The 27,997-nt window shown below is 43.6% G+C and overlaps 2 protein-coding genes and 1 long non-coding RNA gene across 3 annotated transcripts in view; 2 read left to right on the forward strand and 1 right to left on the reverse strand.

Annotated features, from left to right (window-relative positions):
* RAB3GAP2 (RAB3 GTPase activating non-catalytic protein subunit 2) overlaps positions 1–23,534 on the forward strand; it is a 49,155-nt gene extending 25,621 nt beyond the window's left edge. The window contains exons 19-35 of the mRNA XM_081185957.1: positions 1,222–1,349; positions 2,839–3,052; positions 4,644–4,741; positions 5,105–5,210; positions 6,694–6,854; positions 7,603–7,819; positions 10,479–10,652; positions 10,778–10,884; positions 12,696–12,762; positions 13,606–13,676; positions 14,512–14,547; positions 15,811–15,885; positions 17,343–17,561; positions 18,567–18,656; positions 18,745–18,963; positions 20,200–20,358; positions 22,558–23,534. Of these exons, the coding sequence (XP_081042083.1) occupies positions 1,222–1,349; positions 2,839–3,052; positions 4,644–4,741; positions 5,105–5,210; positions 6,694–6,854; positions 7,603–7,819; positions 10,479–10,652; positions 10,778–10,884; positions 12,696–12,762; positions 13,606–13,676; positions 14,512–14,547; positions 15,811–15,885; positions 17,343–17,561; positions 18,567–18,656; positions 18,745–18,963; positions 20,200–20,358; positions 22,558–22,701 (2,285 nt within the window). The 3' untranslated portion in view covers positions 22,702–23,534. The remainder of the gene's footprint in view (positions 1–1,221; positions 1,350–2,838; positions 3,053–4,643; positions 4,742–5,104; positions 5,211–6,693; positions 6,855–7,602; positions 7,820–10,478; positions 10,653–10,777; positions 10,885–12,695; positions 12,763–13,605; positions 13,677–14,511; positions 14,548–15,810; positions 15,886–17,342; positions 17,562–18,566; positions 18,657–18,744; positions 18,964–20,199; positions 20,359–22,557) is intronic.
* Positions 23,535–24,138: 604 nt separating this feature from the next.
* On the forward strand, positions 24,139–24,862 carry LOC308582745. Its single transcript, XR_014005832.1, has 2 exons — positions 24,139–24,208; positions 24,673–24,862. It is a non-coding gene; the product is annotated as an uncharacterized lncRNA (long non-coding RNA).
* The window catches only part of IARS2 (isoleucyl-tRNA synthetase 2, mitochondrial), a 34,012-nt gene continuing 30,790 nt past the window's right edge, over positions 24,776–27,997 (reverse strand). The window contains exons 21-23 of the mRNA XM_081185980.1: positions 26,474–26,664; positions 25,228–25,369; positions 24,776–25,097 (exon numbers count right to left, since the gene is read on the reverse strand). Coding sequence (XP_081042106.1) covers positions 24,955–25,097; positions 25,228–25,369; positions 26,474–26,664 — 476 coding nt within the window. The 3' untranslated portion in view covers positions 24,776–24,954. The remainder of the gene's footprint in view (positions 25,098–25,227; positions 25,370–26,473; positions 26,665–27,997) is intronic.

The following is a 27,997-nucleotide window of genomic DNA, read 5'->3' on the forward strand; positions in this document are numbered from 1 at the left end:
AGGGAGGCCTGATTTCTAGATTCTTTCTTCTCCCCACGGCTGATCCAATTACAGGGAGAAGTGCATGCTTGGAGCGAACTCGCCCCTAACTTGCAGAATCTAGCCCCTGCCATTCCCACAGCCCCTTTTTGTTGAACTTTCATTCCTGATGCAGTTGTTGGAGCAAGAGAATTGGGCTGTTCCCTGACTCAGTTCCCCCACTACTGCTTTGGTGTCCCTTTTTTGGTCCCCCTAAGTTGAACCCTGTGATCGCTTTCTGTCCCAAAGGGGTGAGGGCGTATACTTCTGCTTTAAGAGATTCCAGGAAGTTTGAGGGAAGCACATATATACATCCCTTGTCTATAGTGCTGAGGGATAGGGTTTGGCTCATCCCCCTGCTCTCTTTCCACAATGATAGGGAATCTCAAACTCAACAGAGAGCCTTCCTTACATTTGGCATTCTCAGAGCCTGCATGCGGACAGTTAACTTATAAACTGATTATTTGGAGTTGCAAGGTGAGTAGCTGAACAGGGAAAACTTTAGGGTAGCTTTTTAATATGAGGCAAATTAATTATTACACAGTGTGAATCTGAACTTACAAGAAACAGATTTGCTATTGCAGCATTTTTCTGTTCTTTTGTATGTGACATAAGCATATTTTCCCCCACACCTCAACTACCTGCACTCTGATTTGTGTAAAATCAAATGGCCCATCTCGTTTGCTTCAGTTGCATATTGAGACAACCCCATTCTTCTTGTTAATGAAGTCTTGAGCTGCTTCAGTAAGCAAAGGTCACAGTGTAGATATTGAAACCTTCCACAAGTAAAAAAACAACAACCTGGGTGACTTCAAAACTAAATGGTTTGCGCCCTATATGTAAGCTACGTGTGACAAATGTCAAAATGTGTGTGATGAATTCACACACAGTGTAGGGAATTCATTTTCTGCCTGCCTGCTGTGAAGAGACGTTCTTTGTGTGTTGAGACTTTTGATTTTCATGTTGTTTAAGCGTCCTGCTCAAGATTCTGCTTTCAAAGAGAAGCTGACACTTCCTTTGCCTGTAGGCAAAACTCACCCAGACTTTAACCTGATAAAACAGAATTCTCATGCAAGCAGCTGCGCTCTGGAAATATTGCTTAACGGGGAGTTTAATGAAGCTGCAGAGCAATCTTACAGCTCCATTGCACATTCATTAATACTAATATGTGTGTGTGTGTTTCTCTCCCCGCCCCCCCGGCAGAGATGGAGTGTATCGATGAAGGGCTGTTACAGTTCTGTGCAAACAAACTGAAACTAATGCACCTTCATGAGTCAGTCAGCAAGCTAAATTCTCTGACTGTGCCGTGTGAGATTGTGCCATCTAATAACGTGAGTAGTGTGAACATTTTTTTTTTGCTGGGGGGGGTGGTTTTGAGAAAGACAGAAATTTAAGAATCCTTGGAGTGCGTTATGATCGAAAGAAAAATATACGGACGAAAACATTGCTTTCTAATAAAGTACTAATCCTTCTTAAAATAAAATGTTTTAAAGGCCATTGCTCTCAGCAGCTCACCATAACTTTGTAGGCAGGTTTAATTAGTGCCTTTCTTGGTACTTAGCTGTTTGATCAAGGTACTTGTGCCTAGACCTTTAAAAGAGCTTGCTTCGTGCAGTATATGCAGGAAATGAGCATTACAAGAGAGAAAAAAGGTATTTTAAAGGTGGCTTCTCAATAATCTTTACTTTTTAAGTAATTGTCACTTGCATGTTAAAAATCAGGGCTACTCCCAACTGCTTGTGCAATATAGGTCATCATTTTTTAGAAGCATTAATAAAACAGTATCTGCTCTGAGAGAATGGCAATGTGAGAGCTGTGTTTCCTGCATCTCCTACAACTGCTATTAATATTTCCAGAATGGATGTCATCTTCACAGTTGCATTTTTTGGGGTAAATTTATTATTGTTATTTCATTTTATACTGTATATAACATAGACAGAAGTTGCAGCAACAGACAAAAATTCAAAGTGCTGGTTTTGACCTATAAAGCCTTAAATGGCACAGGACTGCAATACCTCAAGGACCGCCTCTTCGCATATGAACCTACCTGGACCCTGAGATCACCTTCTGAGGCCCTCCTTCATGTGTCTCCTCCTTGAGAGGTCCAGAGGGTGGCAACACAAGAACGGGCCTTCTCTGCAGTGGCTCCCCATCTGCGGAATGCTCTCCCCAGGGAAATTCGCCTGGCCCCTTCATTATACATCTTTAGGCGCCAGGCAAAAACATTCCTTTTTAACCAGGCCTTTGGTTGATCTGATTTACATCCTATGCCCTTTTAAAATGTGGGGTTTTTTTTGGGGGGGGGGCTATTGGATTGTTGTTTTTATTTTTATTATGTATTTTGTGGTTTTATATCTTGATTTTATTCTATAAACTGCCCTGAGACCCCCAGCTATAGGGTGATATATAAATTCAATAAATAATAGTAATAATAGAATTAAAATACAAAAATTAAAACCATAAAATAGGCATGAAGGATGTGTAGTTGCACATGAGTTAAAATAACAAAGTCCAAGTAAAGACTATCATCTTTATCTGATCATCAACTATAGTTCTAAATTTGCCAGGCATGGATATGATGGTTCTGCTGTATATGTCATAAAAGAATGCCAAATCATATAAAATGTGTCTGGCAGTTCTAGTCCTTGTCAAAATATCCAGTTTTGTGGGTTTCTCTCCATTATAGCTATATTCCAGTGATTGATACTAAGCATCCAGTGTAAGATTTTGGGCTGTTTTCCATTGAGTTGCAATCGTTAGTCATGCTGCCAAGATTTCATATAAAACTCACTGTTGCATATTTGACTTACTGTTTTTAAGGACTTGGCTAAATTACTCCGATTAGATGAACAAGAGTTTACTAGGCTGCAGATGTTACTGGAAAACTACAAGCAGCAGAACACTCAACCCTCGGTTCATTTTGCGGAGGACAAAGATGGCGTGTTGCCCGTGAAAACCTTCTTGGAGTATATGGATTATGAAAAGGGTGTGATTAATGTGAAGAAGCTGGACGAGAGAGAATATGTGGCTTTAGGTATGAACATTTTGCAGTAAACGCCCCCTGTGGTGTCTCCAATACAGTGGTGCCTCGCAAGACGAATGCCTCGCAAGACAAAAAACTCGCTAGAGGAAAGGTTTTTCCGTTTTCGATTTGCCTCGCAAGACAAAATTTCCCTATGGGCTTGTTTCGCAAGACGAAAACGTCTCGCGGCTTTGTTTCCTTTGTCTAAAAACAAAGACATGTTTTGTTTATAAAGTTAATTTATTTTCCCTTCAATTTTTGAACTGCTCTTTACAGTATGTGTGACTTTAAAGAGCAGTTAATAAACTGTTGTTGTACCAAATTTGGCTTTGTTTGGACTTTTTTTGACCATAAAGGTAAAGGTAAAGGTACCCCTGCCCGAACGGGCCAGTCTTGACAGACTCTGGGGTTTGTGCGCCCATCTCACTCTATAGGCCGTGGGCCAGCGCTGTCCGGAGACACTTCCGGGTCACGTGGCCAGCGTGACAAAGCTGCATCTGGCGAGCCAGCGCAGCACACGGAACGCCGTTTACCTTCCCGCTGGTAAGCGGTACCTATTTATCTACTTGCACCCAGGGGTGCTTTCGAACTGCTAGGTTGGCAGGCGCTGGGACCGAGCAGCGGGAGCGCACCCCGCCACGGGGATTCGAACCGCCGACCTTTCGATCGGCAAGCCCTAGGCGCTGAGGCTTTTACCCACAGCGCCACCCGCATCCCTTTTTGACCATAGGAACGCATTAATTGATTTTCAATGCATTCCTATGGGATTTCGTGATTCGCAAGACGAAAAATTCGCTAGACGAAAAAACTTGCGGAACGAATTAATTTCGTCTTGCGGGGCACCACTGTATACACGTTAAGCTCCTCTGTTTCTGAGGGTTTCCCCCATTTGTGTCTGGCTAGAGCTGTCTCTTACGGGACGCGGGTGGCGTTGTGGGTTAAACCACAGAGCCTAGGACTTGCCAATCAGAAGGTCGGCAGTTCGATTCCCCATGACGGGGTGAGCTCCTGTTGCTCGGTCCCTGCTCCTGCCAACCTAGCAGTTCGAAAGCACAAAGTGCAAGTAGATAAATAGGTACTGCTCCAGCGGGAAGGTAAACGGCGTTTCCGTATGCTGCTCTGGTTCGCCAGTAGCAGCTTAGTCATGCTGGCCACATGACTCGGAAGCTGTACGCCGGCTCCCTCGGCCAATAAAGTGAGATGAGTGCCGCAACCCCAGAGTCAGCCAAGACTGGACCTAATGGTCAGGGGTCCCTTTACCTTTAGAGCTGTCTCATCTACTGAAGTAATGAATTGGGGAAAGAGCTCCAGGGATTGACATTGGGATTGAACGGAGGGCTCTGGGTCAAGGTAGCCCTGCAATAGCAGGCTGAAAGACTTGCACTAGTACCTAGTGGGCCTCAAGCAGAAAGGAGAAGAGGAAAGCTGTGTGCAAGTTCCCCCTAGTCTTATTTACTGCTGATGTGAATTGGCCAAATCTGCATGCATTACTGTCTGAAAGGTTGCTTTGTTCGCAAGCAGAAAGTATCCATTCAGTGGGCAAAGCTTTCATTTTTAATTGATTGGGGAAACCATGTGTGGTGTGTTTTGTGTGTGTGTGCAGGAAGCTTTTTTTTCTGGAAGTGTTTACATGGAGAAAGTTCCACAGAAGAAATGTGCCAGACACTAGAGACTGCAGGATTTAGCCCCCAACTATTATTGGTGAGTCCTATTATTAGCTTTCTCGTTTTGTTCTTTATAGTCAAAAAGTTGGTTATTATAACTGAAGACATCTCCGGATGCATAGCGTAGAAACAACTTTCCAAACCGCCTACTGCAATCTCAAGGCAGCATGCAGATTAAAACAATAAACAGTAAAATAGTGAAATCACAATACAGTAAATAAACTGCGGCCGATTAACCCAATGAACACCAATAATTAAGTCTGAAATGCCTTAATGGTAATTTTAAATCTTCTTTAGAACTAAGAGTTTTAGTCCATCAGTGGCTTTTTGTAATCACCTGAATCTATTCTTATTTAAGAGAAATATCCTAAATCTCTCACTCCTCTCTCACCTTCCCCAGTCCCTGCTTCTCAGTGTGTGGCTTTCTAAGGAAAAGGATATTCTTCATAGAACGCAATCAATTTGCTGCCTTCATGCTGCACTCTCCCTCCTGAGCAAGATGACAGGTGAGATGAAAAGGCGAAAGATTTATATGATCTGAAGAGAAACCAGAGTTTTAAATTTTTTTTGTAAAATCAATAAAAAATATTATAAAAAAAAGAGATGAGTTTGCAGAATGGAAATGGGCAAATGCTCACTTCTTGAAAACGGGCCCTTTACCTGACTCTGCAAGCAATAAGTAGAACCGTGAATAAAGCCAAACCTAATGTTGCATGTGAATGTATTTCAGAATAAATGAAGCGATGAATAATTGAGAAGTTTGTTTAAGGGCCATCTGTGGCTGCACCAATGTTCTCATTATGGTGCCTAGGAGACCTGAACTTTTGCACGCTCAGGTGCAACAGACCTTTCAAAATATCTCCTCGTCCGGTTGCACTGACTGGAAATTTCCTGTTCTCAGCCTGGTGTTTGTACTCAAATTGTGGGCACAGAAATCTGAGGTTCTATTTCTCTTGCACATTAAGGGTCACTTCTATATTGTCAACGCTTTATGTACTTCACATAGTGTTTTTGGTTTGCTCAGGGTCTTCCCAGCTTCTTTGCTCTGCTTTTCATCCCAGTGAAGCAGAGCCCCGTTTTACAGAAGGGAAAACTGACAGTCATACAAGCCCAGAGCTGGACAATTGAATCATTAGATGAGATGTGACTTGGTCCCACACCCAGGCCTAACCTTGTTTCACTGGACCACAGTGATGGCTTTCGTTGACTTTCTTGCTGGCTTTTTGTGGGGTCTTCTTGGGCAGATAACCCCTCTGGAAATATTTTCTGCTCCCTTGTTAAGAAACAGGGACATAGCAAGGAGTCCTGCAGTACAGTAGGCCTGAAACGTATGTGGAGGTTATGTTCCGGAAGTCTGTGCACAAATGCAAAATCACATAAAGTCAGGAAGACCTCTGCAACCACTGTCACCCTGAGTGGCCATCCCTTTGTGTCCAAAGTCAGTGGGCTGAGTGGACTGAGGCTCTCAGGAGCCTTGCAGGGCCTTCCAGAGCCCTTGTTCAACTTTTCTAATGGTCACATTTAAACTTGCATGTGCCAAATGGAGCAGAGTTTATGGTAGAAGTCTCCTTTGCATGGGAACTGTGAAACCCTTGTGACAGCACCAGGCGTTGCATCATCAGCAAATGACAGGTGCTTTATAAAAAGACACAGCTCTCCTTTCCCTTTCTAAATCCCTTTCTAAAAAATGGCTCCAGCAGGTGTTGGAGATGACTGATAACATGTGCATATGTTGTAGCATGCACCGTTTTTTAAAAGCCTCCCACCGGCAGGATCCACTGCTAGATTGGGATCTTTTCCATGAACAGAAGTACAGGAGCTGTTGCATTCATGGAAGAAGGTGTCTGGATCCGACCCTTACAGATCAATGCTGTTTTTATAGAGCTGACTTTGTTAAAAGTGTGGTTTCCTCTCCTTCTGCTTTATTTCTTGTTCTGCTGATTTTAGCTGACCTAGTTGCACACCGGGGTTTCCCACTTTCTGTTTCAGTCGCTATAGATGAGACTTGGGATTCCCAGTCCGTTTCCCCCTGGTGGCAGCAGATGCGCACGGCGTGTATTCAGTCTGAGAACAACGGAGCTGCTTTACTATCTGCTCATGTCGGGCATTGTGTAACAGCACAGATAACAGATAGCATAGTGGAGAAAAAAGTAAGTAACTTAGCTGTAGTCCTCTCCACCAAATAGCAGCTGCTGCTTTCCCAAAAGAAAGCTATAAAGCACCTCTGTGATCTGTTGATTTTAATCTCACCACCATTTGAAAAAGGTATGGTGAAAGTTGTTGTTCTAGGCACATGAGATACCCAGGCGTCAGAACCGTGGTTTGTTAAGATGGAGCATGCTAACAGCTTAGTAAACTTAGCAGGATAAATTGGAGTGCCACCTTTTACTTTGCGTGCTTCCTGGGCTGTTTGTAGTTGTGTTCCTTCTCACCAGCTGAGCGTTAACAGTTAAATGTGCTTTGCTTTTGCTTTTGCTGAGCTCTTACAATCCTAGGAAGATCAGCTTTTGTACAACAAATTTTAGTGTGCTTTTAGTGTGCAGATGATGGCTATGTATTCATTCACATTTTTTATTGTGTCCCTCCGTCAATGGTTGGAGAGTTGCCTGCATGAAGTGCGTTTTACCTTCATAACCCTATGAAATAGGTCAGTAGAAGTAGTGATGGTTACATCTTTTGTTTTCCGCTGTGTTTACTGAGATTTGCTTTCTCTCTTCCTATTTTTTCTTCTCCAAGGGCTACATCTCACATGCACACTTTTATCTCATAGTTACACTCATCAGGCAGCTGCGGTTTTGCTATAGCTTTCTAAACTGGGTTTTGCATTGTGTAAGGTGCAAAATATTGCTAACTTCACTCTTACTTTGCCTTCTTGGACAAAACCATCTTTTCTGTTAGTTTTCCCATATCACAGTAGGTGCCGATACGGACCCTTGGGAAGCACTCTCCCTCGATACCGAATACTGGAAACTTCTGCTAAAACAGTTAGAAGATTGCCTGATTCTCCAGACACTCCTTCACAGTAAAGTGAACAAGAAGACAAGCCAAGTCTCAGCTCTGCAGACTGAGCCTCTTGGCAGACTTTCCGTGAAGAAGCTCCTGGAAGGAGGAAAAGGTGAATGTGCTGAAAAACATTGGCTTGGATCCAAAGACCCATGAGTGGGGGGTTTCATTTGCAGAAGAGGGGAGGTGGGCAGTTTTTGCCCATTCCCCTGTGGCCCCCATGCTCCCTGAAAAATCTGTTCCAGAGCGTTTGCAATCCCTGTGAAGGTGACACAGGAGATTGCAGGGGAAATCAAAGGTCTTCCCCATCTTCTGTGAGCAAGTGCTTCTACTGGATTTCTGCCTCCCTGCCTCGTGTCCTAGCAGTCACCATGGCTATCAGAAGCCTCTAGCTTGCTGTCCCTTTTTTGCTTACTAAGGAACAATGGGGAGTGCACTTCAAGACTCCCAGTGGTTTCTTGATAGCCACGTACCTCTTTCTCCGCCCCACACCTGATATCAGGTGTGGGGCAGGTGGCTCCTCACCAGGCCTAATTGGGCCTGCGGTCCAGAATTCCCCCACTGCTGATCTGTGGTTTCATGCTGAAGAACTTGCCCCAGCAGGGTTGGGTTAGAGTCAGTAAGGTGCCGCAGTTGTTGTACTATCTGAACTGTGTGTGTGCGTGAGAGAGAGAGAAAACAAATCCCAGAGGTGTGGAAGAAGCCTGAAGGAAGATGTGCAGTTATGAATGTAAAAAACAGCGTTTTCGAGCAAACGACCAGGCATTCTGTTAGTCTTTACAGGACAATTTCAGGTTCAGTGTGGTAGAATCTGATAATGGGATTAGTGTCAGTAGTAGTTTATGTGGCCTGCACCAGTGCTCATGTCCCAGCAGAGAAAAGGGCTGGTGAAACAAAGGATTGACTGGGTGCATGTTGACATTGGCCTCAAGCGAGACATTAAGATGGTAAGCTATCTTAATAAAAAATGGTTTTTAAAACCGCATAGGGGGAAGCTTAAGCAATTGCTTTGATTTAAGCAATGATACTGCCATCTGAATTTATAGCTTTGAATGTTGTCTTCTCCCATGACAAAGGTTCTTCTGTGGGTTTGGTTCCCCCTAGTGATTGAAGGCAGAAAAAGCTAAACTTAAGAGGAAGTATCAGGATATGTCTCTTATAGGGGCTTCAGTTTGTTTCCTGCCTTTGCTCAGATCAGCCCCCCCCCCTTTTAAGCTCTCCACAATTATCTTTTTCTCAATGCTTAGACTAATTTAGATCATAGGCCAGGATTGCATATAGATGACATATGCGCCCAATATGGTAAAGTTCGCCTTCCTCTTTGCATTATGACAACTGCAAGCGATGTTACTGCTGGGTGAGAGAGCTCAGCCTGAAGTAGGAAGATTATATGTTATATATTAAGAGTGTGTGTGTGTGTAAACATTTCTATCATGCTCCTCTACTGCCCATTACCACTTGGGGCATCTTAAAACAGTTTAAAATCTCAATCCAATGAAATACTTTAAAATGCAACATACAGCAGTAAAAATGCATAAGATACACAGCATTAAATAATGGGTATAAAGGTTCCAGCAGGTTTGAGTTTTCTGAGCATTCTGGAGAATCCAATAGAAAAAAATTAGGAGCAATTACAGGGTTGCAATGCATGGGAGCCATACGGTCTCTCTCTCTCTAGATACTTGATGAATTCGGCCCTTCTAAATTTATTGAAGAAATTTCATATTGGATATGAAACATTGGGCCTGCCCATACATTCAACAGAATCAACCTTTATCTTGTGGGTGGGGAACTGCCTGTTTGCTTTTCCTTTCTCCCTATCCCCCAACACCTGTTTCTGCAAAAGCATAAAATGCAGTGGGGGAGGGGGGAGCAGACCTGGAAGTTCCTTAGAAAGGCAATGCTGGTGCAATCTGGGATGGTTGTTAATTTTGGTGGGATGTGTAAGAGAGAGAATAGATGGTGTGTGAGCGAGAGAGGAGGGGAGGGAGGGAGGATGGGTGAAAATGGCAGGGTGGGGTGGCTTTGTGCTGGTGTACAGTCCCCAAAAGAAGACCCCCAAGGGAATGTGGCCTTCCAAGCCATTCATTATACAGATGCTGCTTGCTTTCCTAGGTTGCACATGCATTGTTTCACATTTGAATGTTGAAAACTAGCATTCTGAGGTAAAAGGCTCTGTCTAACCCAGGCATGGCCAAACTTGGCCCTCCAGATGTTCTGGGACTACAATTCCCATCATCCCTGACCACTGGTCTTGTTAGCTAGGGATGATGGGAGTTGTAGTCCGAAAACATCTGGAGGGCCAAGTTTGGCCATGCCTGGTCTAACGTTTTTCACTGATATGCTCTTTTTCTATATATGGGGAAGAGTTTTTCCATGTAAGAGCATCCCAGCATGATTTTGTATTATTGTACTCATGTCCTGCTTGTGGACATTTCCACAGACATTTTTGTTAGTCACTGTGAGAACATGATGCTACAATAGATGGGCCTTTGGACGGACCCAGCAGGACTCTTGCATTCTTAGCTATCTGCAACCTGAAACGTTATCATCCAGGACGGGGATGGACCTCCAAACTCCCATCAGCCCCAGCCAGCATGCGCAATGGTTAGGGGTGATAGGAATTGAAATCCAACTATCTGGAAGGTACCACATTGGTTTCCCCTGAGGAAGATGGTACTATTTGATAGCGGGCGGGGTGTTATGTGTGAACTGGGCCTAGGCTTGTTTTCAAAGCGAAACATAAAACTGAGTCTTTTCCTTTGTCTTAGGAGGCATTGCTGACAGCGTAGCAAAATGGGTTTTCAAGCAGGACCTCAGTCTGCCATTACTTAGGCTGGGGAGGCAGAGAGAAGAAGCAGAAAGCAAAGAGGAAATGCCACACACAGACAGCAGTTTTCTAGAGGAGGCCGCAGAAGACCAGAAAGGCTTGGAAACCATATTAGGTAAAAATGCAAAGCAAATCTTTGAATGAAAAGTTACTTCAGGAGCAAACAGAAATGACTGAATTGTTTCTAACTGGCAAACAGCAAATTGCTTAAGAACAATCTCCTGTAACTTTTATTTCTAGAATTACTGCATCTCGCATATCAGGAGTTTCCTTGTAGCCTGGAGGCGGATGTGCTGCATGCACATTGCTGTTGGGAGTATGTTGTGCAGTGGAACAAGGACCCAGAGGTAATGGGGCATTTCACTGCCTCTTTCCCACCTTACAGGTGCTGTTGCTATGTGATGTAAATAATGTAAACTAGCATATATATATATATATAATGTGTGTGTGTGTGTGTGTGTGTGTGTGTGTGTGTGTGTGTGTATGTAAGACTGACTCATTGAAGAAAGAAAAAGCTGCTCGGGCCAGTTTCAAGTTAGAAAGCGACTTTACCACTTATTTTGCAAGGAGGACAAAATTTGCACTGTGTTTGTAATGCTCAGCTCAGCTGTCATAATTTGTTAGCTGTTTTCACATTATCAGCTTCTACAATGCTAGACTGAACTATGTGTCTGTGTGTTTTGCAGACTAAAGCAAATTAGGGCACATAGCAATACAGAGTATAAAGCTGGCTTCTTGGAAGATAAGGCTGTTGCATTAGATCAGGGGCTGGTAAACTTCAGACTTTTTTCATCTGTTTTGGTAGATCTTGGGAGTGCTAGTAAAAGAAACAATCAGAGCCAGATGCAGAATGAAAGAACAGGGTGTCTCTCAGCACATCCTGAGTTTAGGATTTGTTTTGAGTACCAGAACTGAAATGAGCGCTCTGCCCTTTCAGACAAAACTCCTCTCCTTAACTTCACCAGTCTAATGTAGCTGCCTGCTTTTGTTACTATTGTTAAATGATTGGGAATCAAAGTTTTGCCTTGTCTACTGTAAATCACTCAGAGATCATCTGGTGGATCCTTATTGACCCTCTCTCCCACGCTAGACTGAATTCAGCCAGTCAGAGGAGTTTTCCCAGTGTAGGATGATTGAAAAAAGAAGCAGTACCCCAGATACTCTTGTGCATGAGGGCACACTGAGACTTCCTTTTGCGCCATGTTTCTGGGCACAGGTTTGGGCTTTAATGCTGTGTGTCAGAGTGTCAGAGTGTTGTTGTTTCCCTGGGAAAACCCACATGTTATCGCTGAATTGGAGCAAACAGCAATCAAGTTTTCCGCAGGCTGCTGTTTGCTCTGATTCAGGAGTAAAATGTTGATTTTCCCAGGGAAAGCACCAGGAAAACACACATGCGTGCGCACACACACACACACACACACACACACACACTCAGACCTTGGTCTAGAAAGCACAGTGCAAAAGGAAGTCTGAATGAGTGTGGTGTAGTGGTTAAGAGCGGTGGACTCGTAATCTGGGGAACCGGGTTCGCGTCTCCGCTCCTCCACATGCAGCTGCTGGGTGACCTTGGGCCAGTCACACTTCTCTGAAGTCTCTCAGCCCCACTCACCTCACAGAGTGTTTGTTGTGGGGGAGGAAGGGAAAGGAGAATGTTAGCCGCTTTGAGACTCCTTAGGGTAGTGATAAAGCGGGATATCAAATCCAAACTCCTCCTCCTCCGAAGAGACAAGTTCACTGTTACTGTGGTTCACAATGTTTTTAAAAAAGTTATTTTCAGTCTTCTTATCTCTCTCCCACATTCTTATGCACAGCATCAGCTGCTTTAATGTTGTTATAACTGCTCTCTTAAACCCTGCAGTGACTGCCAGTTAGCTATTATTATTTCTATCTGAATAATCTTTCCAGAACAAAGCTTTTTTTGGGGGGGGGGGGAACCTACTCTCAGCTTTCTTGTTTGAAAGAAAAAGTGAAATGCTCCTCTGTGTGTGTACTTGAGTTTCAGCCTGCAAAGCTAATGTCATTGAAAAAAACAAGTTTGAAATGTTAGGTCAAGGCTACAAATTTTGCAACAAGTAGCTTAAGAGGCACCAACTTTCAGCTTATTTACTTCATTGCATTGACCGATTTTAACGCTCTGTTTCTCTCTCTTTAATACAAGGAAGCACGTTTTCTCATCAGGTGTATAGAACATCTCAGATGCATCAATAATGCTCATGTTCAGTATGGTAAGCATGAAAGAACTATTTAATACTTGAATAGCACAAGATTCTGCATGCTGTCAATCTGTAGAGTGGAGTAGAGATGATGGATTCAAAATTGTATGCGTGGAATGTGTGGTTAGGATTTCACAGCTATAATATTCTTTGTGGCAGCTACTATGGAAGGATCAGCTTATGTAATTCTTGGGAGACATTGGCGGAAGTGGTACTTACTGTTCAATCAAACTGATCTATGGAGGTTTCTCCCTGCAAACGTTGACTGTGAGAAGCTGTTGTTAAAAACTAGTATATTCTATCTAGACCAACAAATCTTGAGAGAAGTGTGTTGGTCTGGTTTAAGAGGTCAGAACTTCGGCAAAAGAAAGAAAACGTTCAGGCAGTGTCACAGTCCCCCCCAAATCCTTCTTAGAGTTTGCTTACTGAATCAGTACAACATTTAATGACTTTCGCACTTAAACACCACTGGAAAAATCTTTCCACCTTCAAAGCAGTATAAATAGAGGAAGCTCTTTTCCACCAAAGCAATCTTCTTTATTTCACAGAAGCATTCACATCAACACTTTTCAAAGACGTTGCATCCTGTGCAATGATATCCAGTTGTGGTGATCTGTGATTAGAATGGACTTTGCTTGTACAACAGGACTTTCTCGTCCTCTCCTCCTTTTAGCTTAGTGCTTCGTGAGAACCCCTCAAATCTGTTTCAGAGGATTGGGGGCATGGGTGTGTTTGTGTGGGGCACTAGGGAACAACAGCAAGAAGTCGTCTGCTCATGCAATGTTGGATTTCACCCTATGAATCTTGCCTGACAAAAAATATTTTTGACATAGCCTTCTACTGTAACTGTTTTAGGAATTGCTCTGATGATGTGGAACACATTCATCGTGAAAAGACTTTCTGCTGCTACCTATTTAATGGACAAGGTAAATATTGAATTATACTTTCCCCTTTTCTTTTTCTATGAAGTGGGGGCAACACTACGGAAATCAGTTTTAAACTAGGGCACTCAGTTAAAGACATCATAGTCAGCTAATGATATGGGTTTGGTGGGCTAATTTAATGTTCACATAAAAACATATGTAGATTTAAACAGTTCTGAAGAACGCCCCCCCCCCTTCTGAGTTGGTTTTTAGATAGTGCTTGTTGTTGTCTTAGAAGGGACGTTCTCACTTTTCACACTCCCATAAGCTGAGAGAAGATTACTTTTTCAGAAGGCGTATGCTATCTGTAATTTTGCAAGTACTTACCTTAAAAACCCCCTGTTTTTCCAATAAGTAGGTGCACCTTTTAAATCAAAAAGTTTTATGAGACTAACTGGATAAGTGTTGCAGCTGCATTTTAAATACATTTCTTACTTAAAAAAAAAAGTTAACCAATTTTGTTTTGCTTGGTTTTATGATAAAATTTGCCAGGGATTTAGTATTTCAGGTGTCAGTTGCTTTTGTTGTGTACCGACTGATTTTCCTGCTGGCCCAACTCTGGGATTTTGGGTGAGGCCAGTTGCCTTAGTGATTGCACAGCAGTTCACAAAACAGAATTTGTCCCAGATGGAAGGGAACTGGTTTTGTGTGTGCTGCTCAGACAGAAAGGAAGCTTAATTTTTTTAAACTCCTGGGCTATCTCCTCTCGTTTGCCTGTAGGGAATAATGGGAGGGAGAGGATCTGTACATTGACTGATGGGAGCAAACCCAATGTATTGAGTTCTTTGCTTTTACTAAATGGATTCTGATACTTAACAAGAAACCATTTCTTTAATAGGTTGGAAAAGCACCAAAAGACAGATTATGCAGACGGGCAAGTAATTTTGTTGTTGTTGTTACCATTTCTGATTAAAATGGCATATCTGTAAAAATGGCATATCTGACAGCACTTGTGTTAACCTGAATGTGGGTTTCCTGTTGGTTCAGACTTTTAGTTGTGGCCTCTATCAGGTGATGTTAGTGGTTTTACCTTGCCTAAGCGTGTGGTTTAATCCTAACCACATGCTTGGGAAAAGCTTGTAAAATGTGGACTGGACAAGGTGGATTTGTAGTTGGTTGACACAAAGAGTACTCACTAACGGTTCCTCATCATCCTGGAAAAAGTGGGGAGCTGTAGGGTTCTGTCCTGGGCCCGTTGTAGCTTTCGAGGCTAGGACCCAAACCAATAAGATTCAAGTTACAAGAAAGGAGTTTCTGACTACACATCAGAAAGTACTTTCTGACTGTAAGAGCTGTTTGGCAGTGGAAGGATCTCCCTTTGGAGGTTGTAGACTCTCCTTCTGTGGAGGTTTTCAAGCAGAGGTTGGGTGACCGTCTCTCATGTATGATCTAGTTGAGAATTCTGGATTGCAGGAGGTTGAACTAGATGACCCTCAGGGTCTGATTCTATGAAATGTAAGGTTCTTCCAACTCTGATTCTATGAAATGTAAGGGTGGTTTTTTTTGAAACCTAGGTAACTTTGAACAGTTTTGCACTTCCATATTCATGATGTTTCTGCAGAATAAGGGCTCTGCTTTTACCAACGTTAGACAACAGTGATATTGTGTTCTGAATATTTTTCTCCATAACAGTCTTTATCTCCTTATAATTTTAGTGCAGTCTGCTTTCAACATAGTCAGTATCTATTTGAGCGGTCTTTTAATTAAAATTTTAGCCTAGCCAGGGACAAATCCACTGAAAGTGATTGGGATCAGATTAATATTGAGTACTTTTATTTGAATTGGCCTTGATTTAAGCAGCAATGTAAACCAAAGTATTGATGAAAAATAAGGGGAATTATATTTTCTAAGGCACTTGTTGGTCTTTATCATTGTTTTACATAAACATCTTCAATGGGAAGAGCTCTTTTGAATATTAGTTATTACTTGAGTGGGAAATGTCATGAACATATTGAATATTTATTTAAAGTGTTTTATTATTGCTGGTTTCTCTTTTCCTTCGGCGTCTTGTTTAGCACAAGAGTTAAGATTTTATTTTTGCTATAACTCAGTCTCCTCTGTTCCAGAAAACCAGAATGTTTTAAAATGTGTGCAGGAAAAAGCACATTGCGCAGGCTAATGTTGTTTTCTCAAACAGGATGTGGGGATGAGTGACATGGCAATGACATCTTTTCTTGGGTCTTGCTCAGATCTTCTTCAGACACTAATGGAGGTAACACCCACCCCCCAAACCTGAGACTCACGTTGTTTGTAATAAAAAAATTCCTTCCAGTAGCACCTTAAAGACCAACTAAGTTAGTTCTTGGTATGAGCTTTCGTGTGCATGCACACTTCTTCAGATACACTGTTGTTTGTAATAGATTAATAAAGCGGCATGTTGCAACTCTGTTTCTGTGCAATAGAGAGGAATGAAAGCTTCTGTACAACAAAGAGTCCGTGGGTGGGATTCACCTAGTCCTTTAGGAGAATGTGACCCCAACCAGGTCAGGCAACCTGTTCCCAGACCTGGGAACCATTCACCCACAAACCCTCTGGGCAGGACTGATCTAATGAGTCTCGTCAGTGGAAACTCTGTGCAAGGGCTCCCCACCCCCCAAAACTGGCTTGGGAAAGTTGAGATAAAAGAGGTAAAACCAGGGGGGTTCTATTTTTATATCTATCTATCTATCTATCTATCTATCTATCTATCTATCTAGGAACGCGGGTGGCACTGTGGGTTAAACCACAGAGCCTAGGACTTGCCAATCAGAAGGTTGGCTGTTCGAATCCCCACAACAGGGTGAGCTCCCGTTGCTCGGTCCCTTCTCCTGCCAACCTAGCAGTTCAAAAGCATGTCAAAGTGCAATTAGATAAATAGGTACCGCTCTGGCAGGAAGGTAGACGGCGTTTCTGTGGGCTGCTCTGGTTCGCCAGAAGCAGCTTAGTTATGCTGGCCACATGACCCGGAAGCTGTACGCCGGTTCCCTCGGCCAGTAAAGCGAGATGAGTGCCGCAGCCCCAGAGTCGGGCACGACTGGACCTAATGGTCAGGGGTCCCTTTACCTTTATCTATCTATCTATCATCTATCTATCTATCATCTATCTATCTATCATCTATCTATCTATCTATCTATCTATCTATCTATCTATCATCTATCTATCTATCTTTCTATCTATCTATCTATCTATCTATCTATCATCTATCTATCTATCTATCGGTTTGTTTGTTTGTTTGTTTGTTTGTTTGTGTGTGTGTGTGTGTGTGTTTAGTTTTAACTCTATCAATGTTTCTTCTTCATCATCATCATCATAGCAGCCCAGGGAGGGAGGAGGGGGGGTCATTCTATCCAGGAAGCTGCAATGCTTGTGCAGATGGAATGACCAGATGATCGAGATGTTGAATTCCACCCCATGTTATCTTTTCATAGGAAATGTTAATGAGCAAGTCCTTAAAGACTTTGGTATCCATGTAACACAACAGATTTCAAGCCAGAAAGTACAGTAGCTTTGAGTGAATGTGTACTCATCTTGATATTATCCCTTTGCAACACTGGTTCTGCTGCGCAGATTTCTTCTTTTTGCACCTTCAGCCGCGACCCCCTCCCCACCTACTAGTGTTGAAAACATCTCATTGAGGATGAAATTACAGTGACATTTCAAGTGCCAATGCTTTCCCCTGCTTTTCTGCAGGCTGATATAGGGAGTGATGAAATGCAGCTTCCTGTGCTGGACACGGAAGACGCCTGGGTGTCAGTCGAAGGGCAGACCTCCCTTGTGGAACTAGCCCTTGAGCAGAAGCACATCCATTACCCCCTCGTGGAGCACCAGTCTGTGCTCTGTAGCATCTTGTATGCAATCATGAAGTTTTCGCTGAAGAGTGTGAAGCCTCTCTCCCTGTTTGACAGCAAGGTATGTACGTTATAAAAGAGCTGCCAACGAGTCAAAATCAGACAAGTTGCTGAAAAATGTATATATATTTTACATACTTGGGGCAGGAGTGGGCAGTTTGGAAGACTAGAGTTCAAATCCAGACGGCAGCCGCTCATTCCCCCCTGAAAAGTTGCTTCTGATCCAGTATCTTCAGTGGCATTTAATTGGATCAAAGAGGAAAGGAAAATCCGAAACTGTCCTTTAGATTTTTGGAACCATGGCACACATGGGGTTGTATCCAGTGAAGTCATTGAGCTCATGCAAGGATGTCTGCTTTCACAATGGAACTTCTTCTCTCCCCCCCCCCCCCGAACATTTTTTTGCTTGCGCAAATGGGATGATTTCGTTTTATGCAACCCATTGGCTTCTTTCAGTCCTGTCTCCTGTATTTTGTACCAACAACCAACACTGCATTCAGGGCCACATCACATTGGAAAATTCCAAATAGAAATTAATACTCAACCTCATTTAATCTAAATAGAAATTAATACTCATTTGAATTGGTCAAATGAGTGGGTTTCCCCCCCCCCCACACCCCTTAACGTACACGTGTTAGGAAGCTGCAGATGGCTAAATCATTGTGCAACTTTACTATAAGTCGCAAATGTTTTCGCTCTTGATGTCAGTTCCTTGGACTTTGAATGCCATCTTTCTCTGAGAAAAGAACCAGTGTGGTGGAGCGGTAGACTCGTAATCTGGTGAACCGGGTTTGCTTCCCCGCTCCTCCACATGCAGCTGCTGGGTGACCTTGGGCTAGTCATACTTCTCTGAAGTCTCTCAGCCCCACTCACCTCACAGAGTGTTTGTTGTGGGGGAGGAAGGGAAAGGAGGATGTTAGCTTTGAGACTCCTTTGGGTAGTGATAAAGCGGGAGATCATATCCAAACTCTTCTTCTTCTTCTATAATTTGTTATTAACTGATTCTTTTCTTTCCAAATTCCTCCATGATTTTAAAAGAATATTATTTGGTTTTTTCTCTGTGCAGGGTAAAAATGCCTTTTTCAAAGACCTTACTTCAATCCAGTTGTTGCCCAGCGGCGATGTGGATCCAGCTCTGCTGTCTATACGTCATCAAGTTAGTTAAAACCTTGGGGGAAATTGGTGGCGGTTGTGTTTTGTCAAACTGAACTGCTACTGATGTGGCGGTCTTGTTTCCTTTGCAGTTCTTAACCAAACTGGTGAGTGCCGTGGCGCAAGCCCAGTCTTCATCTCAGAAAACAAAAGACAGCCCCGAAGAGTTAGTCGCCGTGTCTGTGAAAGACAGAGATTGGCCGGCCTTGGCTTTGGATTTGGCTCAGCACCTTCAGGTCGCAGAGGATATAATTAGGCGGCACTATGTGTGTGAGCTGTACAACTATGGCCTTGATCACCTTGGAGAAGAGGTAAAAAAAGAAGTTAATGTGTAGCATGTGTCAGAGGGCAACTGTTCCTCACAAGTACCGTATTTTTCCGTGGATAAGACTCGTTCCCCCCCCCCCAAAAAAAATAATGTCCAAAATTTGGGGGTGTGATACACAGATAGATCTTCCCTCATTTTCTTAAATCAGAGTCCCCCCAGATAGGGGGCGTCTTATACATGGGGGCATATTATAGATGGGAAAATACGGTACTTAGCTAGGTCTCCTGACTGATCCTCATGCTGTGGCTATGGGTTAAGCCTATGACATAATGTTATTTCCTTCCGTTGAATTGGCCTTTGGAAAGCAAGTCTTTAAAAGTGTTGTTCCTCCCTCTTAGGCAGCCTTTATCCACCCTACATCCCACCTTGGTCTAATATGCCATCAGGGGAGAAGGGTCCTTTGGACTTACCTGAAGGGTGTTTCTACACGATGACAGACTGTGCCCAGGATCACACCCTATGTGGATGCTTTTGGCTGTCCGCCTTAAGATCTCAAATTTAATGGGTAGTCTGTTTTTGTAATTCCTAGGATCTGTTGTTGTCTGCATTGCAGGTGTGTTTCATTTTTTTGTTTGTGCATCCTGCATTTGCAAAACTTGGGTGGTTGAAAGTTTCCTGAAAGGCAACTAGGTTACTGCCTTTGAGCAATAGGTGGAGCTAAACCCACCTGGGTCCAGTATGCCATCACACAGAAACACCCTTCAGGCAAGTCCAACAGAGGCTGGATAGCATGAGACTCTTAATCCCAGGGTTGTGGGTTCAAGCCCCATGTTGGGTGAAAGATTCTTGCACTGCTTTGTTCAAATGACTAGCTGATAATTGTGTCCCCTTCCAACTCCACAATTCTGTAATCAAACCCTTCTAAATTGGTTTAATCCAGTGGTGTCCAAACTTTTTTCAAAGAGGGCCAGATTTGATGAAGTGAAGGGCCGTGAGGGCCGACCAAAGTTGTTAACTTTTTTTCAGGGTTGAAGTTGTTGAGGTTTTTTAAGGATTTTGCCCCAGGAAATAAACTGCCACAGGAGCAGGATTATACTGACCAGCAGGCCTGATTAGGCCCAGAAACGGACTTAGGACATGCCTGGACTTTAATCATTGCCAATCTTGTTTTGAGGTCAATCGTTTCCTTTGTGCCTAGGTAGAACACTGAAGTTCTGCTCTTAATATACCAGTGCTCTTCTTTTTATATGATTGTGTTAACATGTCCTGTAATATTCAGGCTATTCTTCAAGTACACGACAAAGAAGTCCTTGCATCTCAGCTGTTGGTGCTGACCGGACAGAGGCTTGCCTACGCCTTACTGCACACCCAGACCAAGGAAGGCATGGAGCTACTGGCCAGGCTGCCTCCAACACTCTGCACATGGCTTAAAGCTATGGTAATGTCCTTTGACTAAAAGCATCTTTTTACATCAAATAACACAAGGAGGAAGAGTGTTTAAGATTTCACCAAGTCCATAAGTTTATTAAGTGCTTCATACTATGTTGTTGGCATCTGTCTGTCTCGAGGGACAATGGAGTACACCTAAGGGGGTGAAGTCAAACCGTGTTAGCAGCACCGAAGTGATCTAACTGGAGCACAAGCCTGGGCAGTGTGTGTGGAGGTCTTTGGCTGCTCAGATGACAAGTCGCCCCTTGGCCTCAGTGATGTGGTCCAAAGGAAAGCAGAGCAATACATTTGGCAACAGCATGGCAGCAAGAGTTGCTGGAAGGAGGCATATAAGGCACCATCCAACTATCTTGGGGACTCCATTCTGGATTTACTCCTTAGCCTTTTCTTCTCTTGAAGATACCCTGCAAGGCAGCGGTTTATGATCAGAGTTTTCCTTCTTTTAGATGGGCTATCTTTCCCAGGTTGACAAGCCCCATTTGCCCCTTAGTGCTTCATACACTTGGTATAAAAGATATAAATGTCTAGAGAAGCATTTCACATCTGAAAGTTTCCAAAGTGAGGCTGTCTTTGCTCTAAGCAATGCCCGCTCTGAGTGCGTTAATATGCATGAATAATTTCTGACTAAGATTCGTACTTGAGGTGACTCCTGTGTCTTATATGACTGTTAATCTTTAGCCAGAGTGTGCCATGTGGCATGGAATCTGGACTCTACTGTAGATCTGGCTACAAAGACATGCCTGGCATTGTACCTCATGTAGTGGGGATCAGATGACTCCAGGAAGTTTTCGCAGTCACTGCCCCCCTCCCCTTCTTAAAAAAAAAAAAACACAGTAAATTTTAACTTGGAAGTTAATGCCTGCCTGGTTCAGCAGGGCTCCTTATAATTGCAGTCTAAATAACGGAATTTGCTCACAAAGCATAGTAGGACCAACCCTGGGCATAAGGTGGTTGTATCTCTCTAGGATTAGCAGCCATTTGAACAAAAAAGAATGGCCTTAGAGCAGGAGCACACTACCTTATTTGATGTTAGTATTTCAGTATACAGATGTACTACAACAGGGCTTTTGTATGCCACTCTCTTGACTCAGCTGTGCAGGTAGGAACGAAACCACTGTAATACAGTGCCTCTGCTGCTCAGCCACAGCAGTCAGGCCAGGTATCAAAAGCTGTTGAAAGATCAAGGAAGAATAACAGGGCTGCACTCCCTCTGTCCCTTCTTGGATATAGGTGGACCTAACTTACTTGTGTTCATTAATTTCTATGGATCTACTCCAAGTACCTCTTACTTGAACGCTACCCAATAACCACCACTCGCCCTGGGTATGCAAAGAGTGCACTTAATCCTATTTGTGACTAAACCAAGTACATATTATTACTTTCATTAATTATAAAATTTATATAGAGTCCTTCATCCGAGGATCACAATATAAAAACACAAAAATGCACGCCATAATAACGAAAGAAAACAATCCTGCCCCCTGGTCAAAATCTCAGAAAGAGGCGGGAAAGGGGGTGCCCTTGTCCAGCTTCTAAGTGATGACCTCTTTGTGGCCCACCAGAACAACCAGGCAGCTCTGCTCTTCTGGTTGTAGCAGTTGAAGATCAGCCAGCTGCTTGTGCAATGTCAGATGTAACAAATCAGCCATGAATCAAAGTTGCTGCTGAAGCCATGGCCTCCAGTAGTCTCATTGATGTTCTTAGCTAATGGTGGATTAAAGCAACAGGTTTGCCAGTGGGTAAGAGGGGCACTGGAGGCAGAGGTTCAGAGCTCTGTTCCCTATATGTATTCTCTTTCTCACAGGCAGCCACAGACATCATCAGCACTGTCCACCACCTGACCACAAGAGGGTCATGGTTTCCCTTCTGCCACGGAGTAGTCTGTGTTACAGTGATCTTCACAAACACTGAGGTTTCCTTACGGCAGCTAAGTAGGGACTTGTAGCTGCGCCCCTTGCATCCAGACGCCAGTGTTGCTTTTGTGGAGTATGCAAATAGGCAAGGACCAGGCTCATTGCTTTAGAATACTATTATGTGTTTCTGGAGAAAATAACCCACAAAATTGGAAGGTGCCTAATAAGCATTTAAGTGAAAATCCTGCATTTCCGTTGCCTGGTGCTGTAGCTTGAAAATTGCTTTTATAGGTGAATGCCTGATGACTTGTGTTTCCCCTCCCCTTTCTCTACAGGACCCACAGGATCTTCAAAATGTAGATGTGCCAATCACCACAACCGCAAAGCTAGTAGACAAAGTGATAGAACACTTACCGGAAAACCACGGGCAGTATAGTGTTGCCTTGAATCTAATTGAGGCAGTGGAAGCAATGTCATGATGGCAAGGTCACAATTTCTGCTGCTAGTTTTGAACCGTTCTTATGTACAAGTCCAGTGCATGGCTCTTGTACGTAGAGATGAAGAACCACCTAGTGGGAAATGGTTTCAAGTGACTTTTGTAAACGAACCCTTTTAAGGCTTTTAGGAGATGCTACCCATGTGAAGTTCTACCTTACTGTGGTGGGTAACACCAGCAGCCTATCATCTTTGTATATTTGTCTATATAACCTTAAATATTTATTTCTAACTTGAAGCACTTGCGCAGTAGTTCAGGTTTAAGAACAGCTTTGTCGTCCAGATTAACATATTAGAGTTTTTCATGTGCTAGAAAATCAACTGCTGCATTTTAAATGTTAAATTGAGAGGAATTTAATTAGAAGCTGAGAAAGCAGGAGCTCCTACGTGTATGTTGCTTCTGGTTTTCAGAGTAGTCTCTTGGCTGCTTTTAGCAAGGAGCTAGCTGGGTGGAGGCTTACAGCATTAAATAATTACTTCATACAATCATCATGCTTGGACAACTGGGCAAGGGGCAGCTCATTCTTAAAAAGATTGTTCCATTGGGAGGGCAGAGTGCACAAGTTAATTTCAAAATCTTGAAACAGAAGCTGCCTCTTGGATGTTCTGATAAAGTCTCAGAAATAAAATTAGGAATCTAATTTAAGCCAATCAGGTTCTGTAGAAGCATTAGTCTTTTTGTAACATTGATTGTTGTACAGTTTATTGTAAAAATATTGTAAATTGTCTAGCCCCTAGGTTCCCTGTGTTGAAATTTCAGCTTTCTGTACACAGCTGTCCAATATATGAAGTATTAAAAATAAACTAGTCATTCTTCTCTGGTGTGCATTGGTCTTATGAGATACGAACACATATCTGGGTCTTTGAATCACAGATTTCCAGTGGATGCAATAGGAATAGTTTGGATCTCGTAGGGCAGAAGGCAGAAATCAACCTGTAAAGGAGGGAATGTAGTTGCTGTTCAATTTGCAGCAGGGTTTGTGGGCAGCAGTCTATAGATCTAAGGATATAACATGATCACTTCTTAACTATAATTGAAAAAGAGTGCAGGTTGAGATTACCCAGTTATCTTGCTGGCATGTATGTTTGCTGTTAATGGTGGGTTGTGCCGAAGAATTGATGCTTTTGAGTTATGGTGCTGGAGGAGACTCTTGAGATTCCCATGGACTGCAAGAAGATCAAACCTCTTCATTCTGAAGGAAATCAGCCCTGAGTGCTCACTGGAAGGACAGATCGCGAAGCTGAGGCTCCAATACTTTGGCCACCTCATGAGAAGAGAAGACTCCCTGGAAAAGACCCTGATGTTGGGAAAGATGGAGGGCACAAGGAGAAGGGGACGACAGAGGACGAGATGGTTGGACAGTGTTCTCGAAGCTACAAACATGAGTCTGACCAAACTGCGGGAGGCAGTGGAAGTGTGCCTGGCGTGCTCTGGTCCATGGGGTCACGAAGAGTCGGACACGACTAAACGACTAAACAACAACAACAATGGTGGATTTGTCAGGAAATCTCGCCTTATCAGGAGAAACTGGCCACTCTCCAGGCACCCGGCTTGATCTCCTTGTTGACCTCCCTGTCTGCGTTTCCCGGCAGGATACAGGCTAGGTCGCGATCGGCGATCCTCCTCAGCGTGAGAAGGACACACCACTCTTCCCTGCTCCCTGCTCCCCCCAGGGAGGGGAAAGATAGACAGAAATGTATTTACATGCCTTTATTTCTGTCTTTGCAGCGTTACAGAGAAACGCGTCTGCTCTCTTCAGACTCCAACAGCAGAGAGACAAACTCCACCTCTTGTACTTCCTGTACAGGTCAAATTACACTCTGAGCTAAATCCGGTGCTCAGCACTGTGAATAGACTGTCCCTCTGTTCCCACGGTACAGTCCCAACATTCCCATCATGTTTTGCTTTCCAGCTAGCTGCAGCTCGCTGCCGCATTGCATCCATATCGTAACAGGATTGACAGCAGGTTAGCATGAAATCCTTGACCAGCAAGAAAGGGGGAGCCACTTGTTACTAAGAAATCTTATACCCTTAAGAACACCAAAGACCATCTGGCATCTCTCACAAGCAGTTTATTAATGTACAAGCTTATGTATATACACCAAACCAGTTTTCAAATAAACATTCCAACATCTCTCCCCTCAGTAGTAGTGTGTGTTTTCTCATTACACACATTTCTTAGAAATAAGTCAGCAAAATATCAGGTTGCTTTTGAGAGAGCATGGAGACGTGGTTGCTATTTCCCACCAAGTGTTTCCCTGCATCGTGCACAGAGCGTGTCTGCTGAATCCGCAGTGTATTTTCGACAGCGCAGGCATTTTGATTTGGCAGCCGGTAGAACTATGACTTTATAGGCAGATTCTTCCCGGATATCACCACCTATTGAAAGAAACAGACTCAACGTTTAGGTAGACCTCTCTGTCTCTTGCTCACCCACCCCAAGAAACAAGGGAAGGTACAACTAGTCCAAACAGATGCCAAGCTGGAAGTTATTTCCTTCTGCACTTACCTTCTAAGTTGATCAGAAATGTCCCTTTAATCATATCATCTGTGCTTATGTCTCTCGGAACTTCACTAAGCAGCGTCGTTTGTGATGCCATCATTATTTCGTTTAGCTGGGATGTACTGGAACACTCCTCATGTTGCAGCACCTGGATGTGAATGATTGCATTTAGAGAAGGCTGCGGCTGAAGTTAAGCAGGTCCAGCCATAAAGCCTACCAGCCCTACTGATCCCTTTGAAACAGTGGTTCTCAAACTGTGTGGCAGGAGAAGATGTCAAGTGTGGCAAAAAGATTAAAGGATAATCAAAGAAACATTTAAATATTTCAGTGCAGTACAGCATCAAAATATCTTTTTTAAATTTGCAGAATATGGATAGATATCTTTACAAAAAGACAGCAAAAGCATCAAGCAATACTGTGGACAAACCTAGTTGTGATCCAGAATTGAACAGAGTGCTGGAGAATAGCACTATTTTCCCCTGCCCCAGCTGTTTATTTTAATCTTTTTACATACCAATTCAGCTACTCTGAATTTCAGAAGTGTGTACAAATTTATACAATGAGTATATTAGAACCATTATTCAGAGTAAAGCTAATTTAAGATGCCTGTGTAAAAAAAACAAAAATGGATGTTTCAGCCAGGAGTGGAAAAGACTGCAACAGGCAAGCCTCTTTAGGGAAATCATTCAAAAGGCTTCTTCCTTTGTGGCTGAAGGATTTATGTCTGATAGACAAGGCAACAAGAGTACAGTCAGCAGAAAAGCTTCAAGACATGGTTAGGCTGGCATAGGAAGAAGCGCTCCTCTGGTATTTTGGTCCCAAGCTGCATAGGGCTTTAAAGGTAAACACTAGGGCTGTGTGATATATCATCCAAAACCAGTTTGAAGTCCATATCATGATACCGGTTTCAAAATTTTTGACCTAGCAATATATTGTGCGCGCTATGCAAAAATCACAATGTGGGAAAAACCATGAAGCCAGCCAATGCCTCTACACGGCTCCATCCTTGTTTCAGACATTGTGCTATATCAGTAAATTGCTATGATTAGGTGGTGATATATCACAAAGTTGAAAACACAGTGCTAGTAAAGACCAGCACCTTGCTTAAGGCCCTGAAGTGAACATCTGGTCAATGAAATTCTTTTAAAATTGCTGCAAAAATGAGTGAACTTTGTTGCACTTGTTGGAATTCTGGAAGCCAAACACTGTACTAATTGAAGTTTGAACAAATGGTATTGATTTTCCCGCTTACCTCCATTAATTCAAAGAGCAGTCCAGGCTCAATCACAAGTACCACCTGATATTCCAAAGCATTTTTGCCAGGGATCGAACCCAGGAAAGCATCTCTCATTGCACATGCTCCCTCCACTGCTTCTTCAAGGCCGGGTTTCTTCCATACGGGACTTGTGTTCATCCACCCAGAACGAAACACGCTATCTGACTCTTTGAAAGAAAGAAAAAGGTTACCGTATTTTTCGCTCTATAACACGCACCTGACCATAACACGCACATAGTTTTTAGAGGAGGAAAGCAAGAAAATAATATTCTAAACGAAACAGTGGATGTATGATTTTTGTGGTTCATGCTGTGGCCACAAACGTGATCTGACGGTGAGTTTGGGGTAGCCCAATGCAAAAATCCTGAGGATCCATGTGGATCCATGCTTTGTAACCACGTTTTTGCGCCATTGCAGCCCCATGAAACAGTGGGTGTGTGATTTTTTTGGTGCAGGCTGTAGCCATGGACATGCTATGTGATCTGATGGTGAACTTGGGGTGACCCAGTGCAAAAATCCTGAGGATCCATGTGGATCCGTGCTTTGTAACCATGTTTTAAGTGGGGAGGGAAGGAAAAGCATTCAAGGGACAAGGAGCATGCGTGGGGGTGTGTAGAGAAGGATGTGGCTAATGATGCAGGAGAGGGATTTAAGGGGAGAAGGAACACGCGTGGGGTGTGTGGAGAAGGATGTGGCTAATGATGCAGGAGAGGGATTTAAGGGGAGAAGGAACACGCGTGGGGTGTGTGGAGAAGGATGTGGCTAATGATGCAGGCGAGCGGTTAAAGGGGAGAAGGAACACGCGTGGGGTGTGTGGAGAAGGATGTGGCTAATGATGCAGGAGAGGGATTTAAGGGAGAAAGAACACGCGTGGGGTGTGTGGAGAAGGATGTGGCTCATGATGCAGGCGAGCGGTTAAAGGGGAGAAGGAGCTCGAGTGGGGTGTGTGGAAAAGGAGCTTTTCGAGCTGAGAGGGGAGGGGGGAGGGAAAGAGCACTGTTGCTTTAAAGGAGCCAACCGGACAGCAGCCACTTACAGCAGTGTAAGCAGCTCCTTTCCTCTCCCACTTTGCTCCTTCTCTCCCTCTTTGCTGCTTTACGCAGCTAATGGCGAATCCCCTGCAACCCAAGTCCTGCTCAGCGGATCAGCTGAGACGCTGGGAGAATCGTAATTTCCCTCTCTCCCTCATCCCGTGCCCTCCTGTCCCCAGCAGCCTTTTAAAAAACTTTTTTACTGGTTTTCACTGCGCTTGTGGCTCAGAGCCCTCCTGTTCCCTGCCGTCCCTCTGCAGCCTCATTGCTCCGTTTAGAGAGGGTTGCTAGCTGAGGCTGCAGCAGCTGTTGCTGGCTACGCAGCACTTTTCCGGCTCCCTATGGCTCCCGTCTGTCCCTCCTCGCGTGTAAGCGGCTGCTGCCCGCTTTGCTGCCATGGCTCTCCTTCCCTCCCTCCCTCCTCGGCTCCTCCCCCTCCTCCTGGCTGTAAAGCAAGCAAAGCTAGAGC

Source organism: Podarcis bocagei, assembly GCF_964188305.1.
Source record: "Podarcis bocagei genome assembly, chromosome: 3".
Lineage (NCBI taxonomy): Eukaryota > Metazoa > Chordata > Lepidosauria > Squamata > Lacertidae > Podarcis > Podarcis bocagei.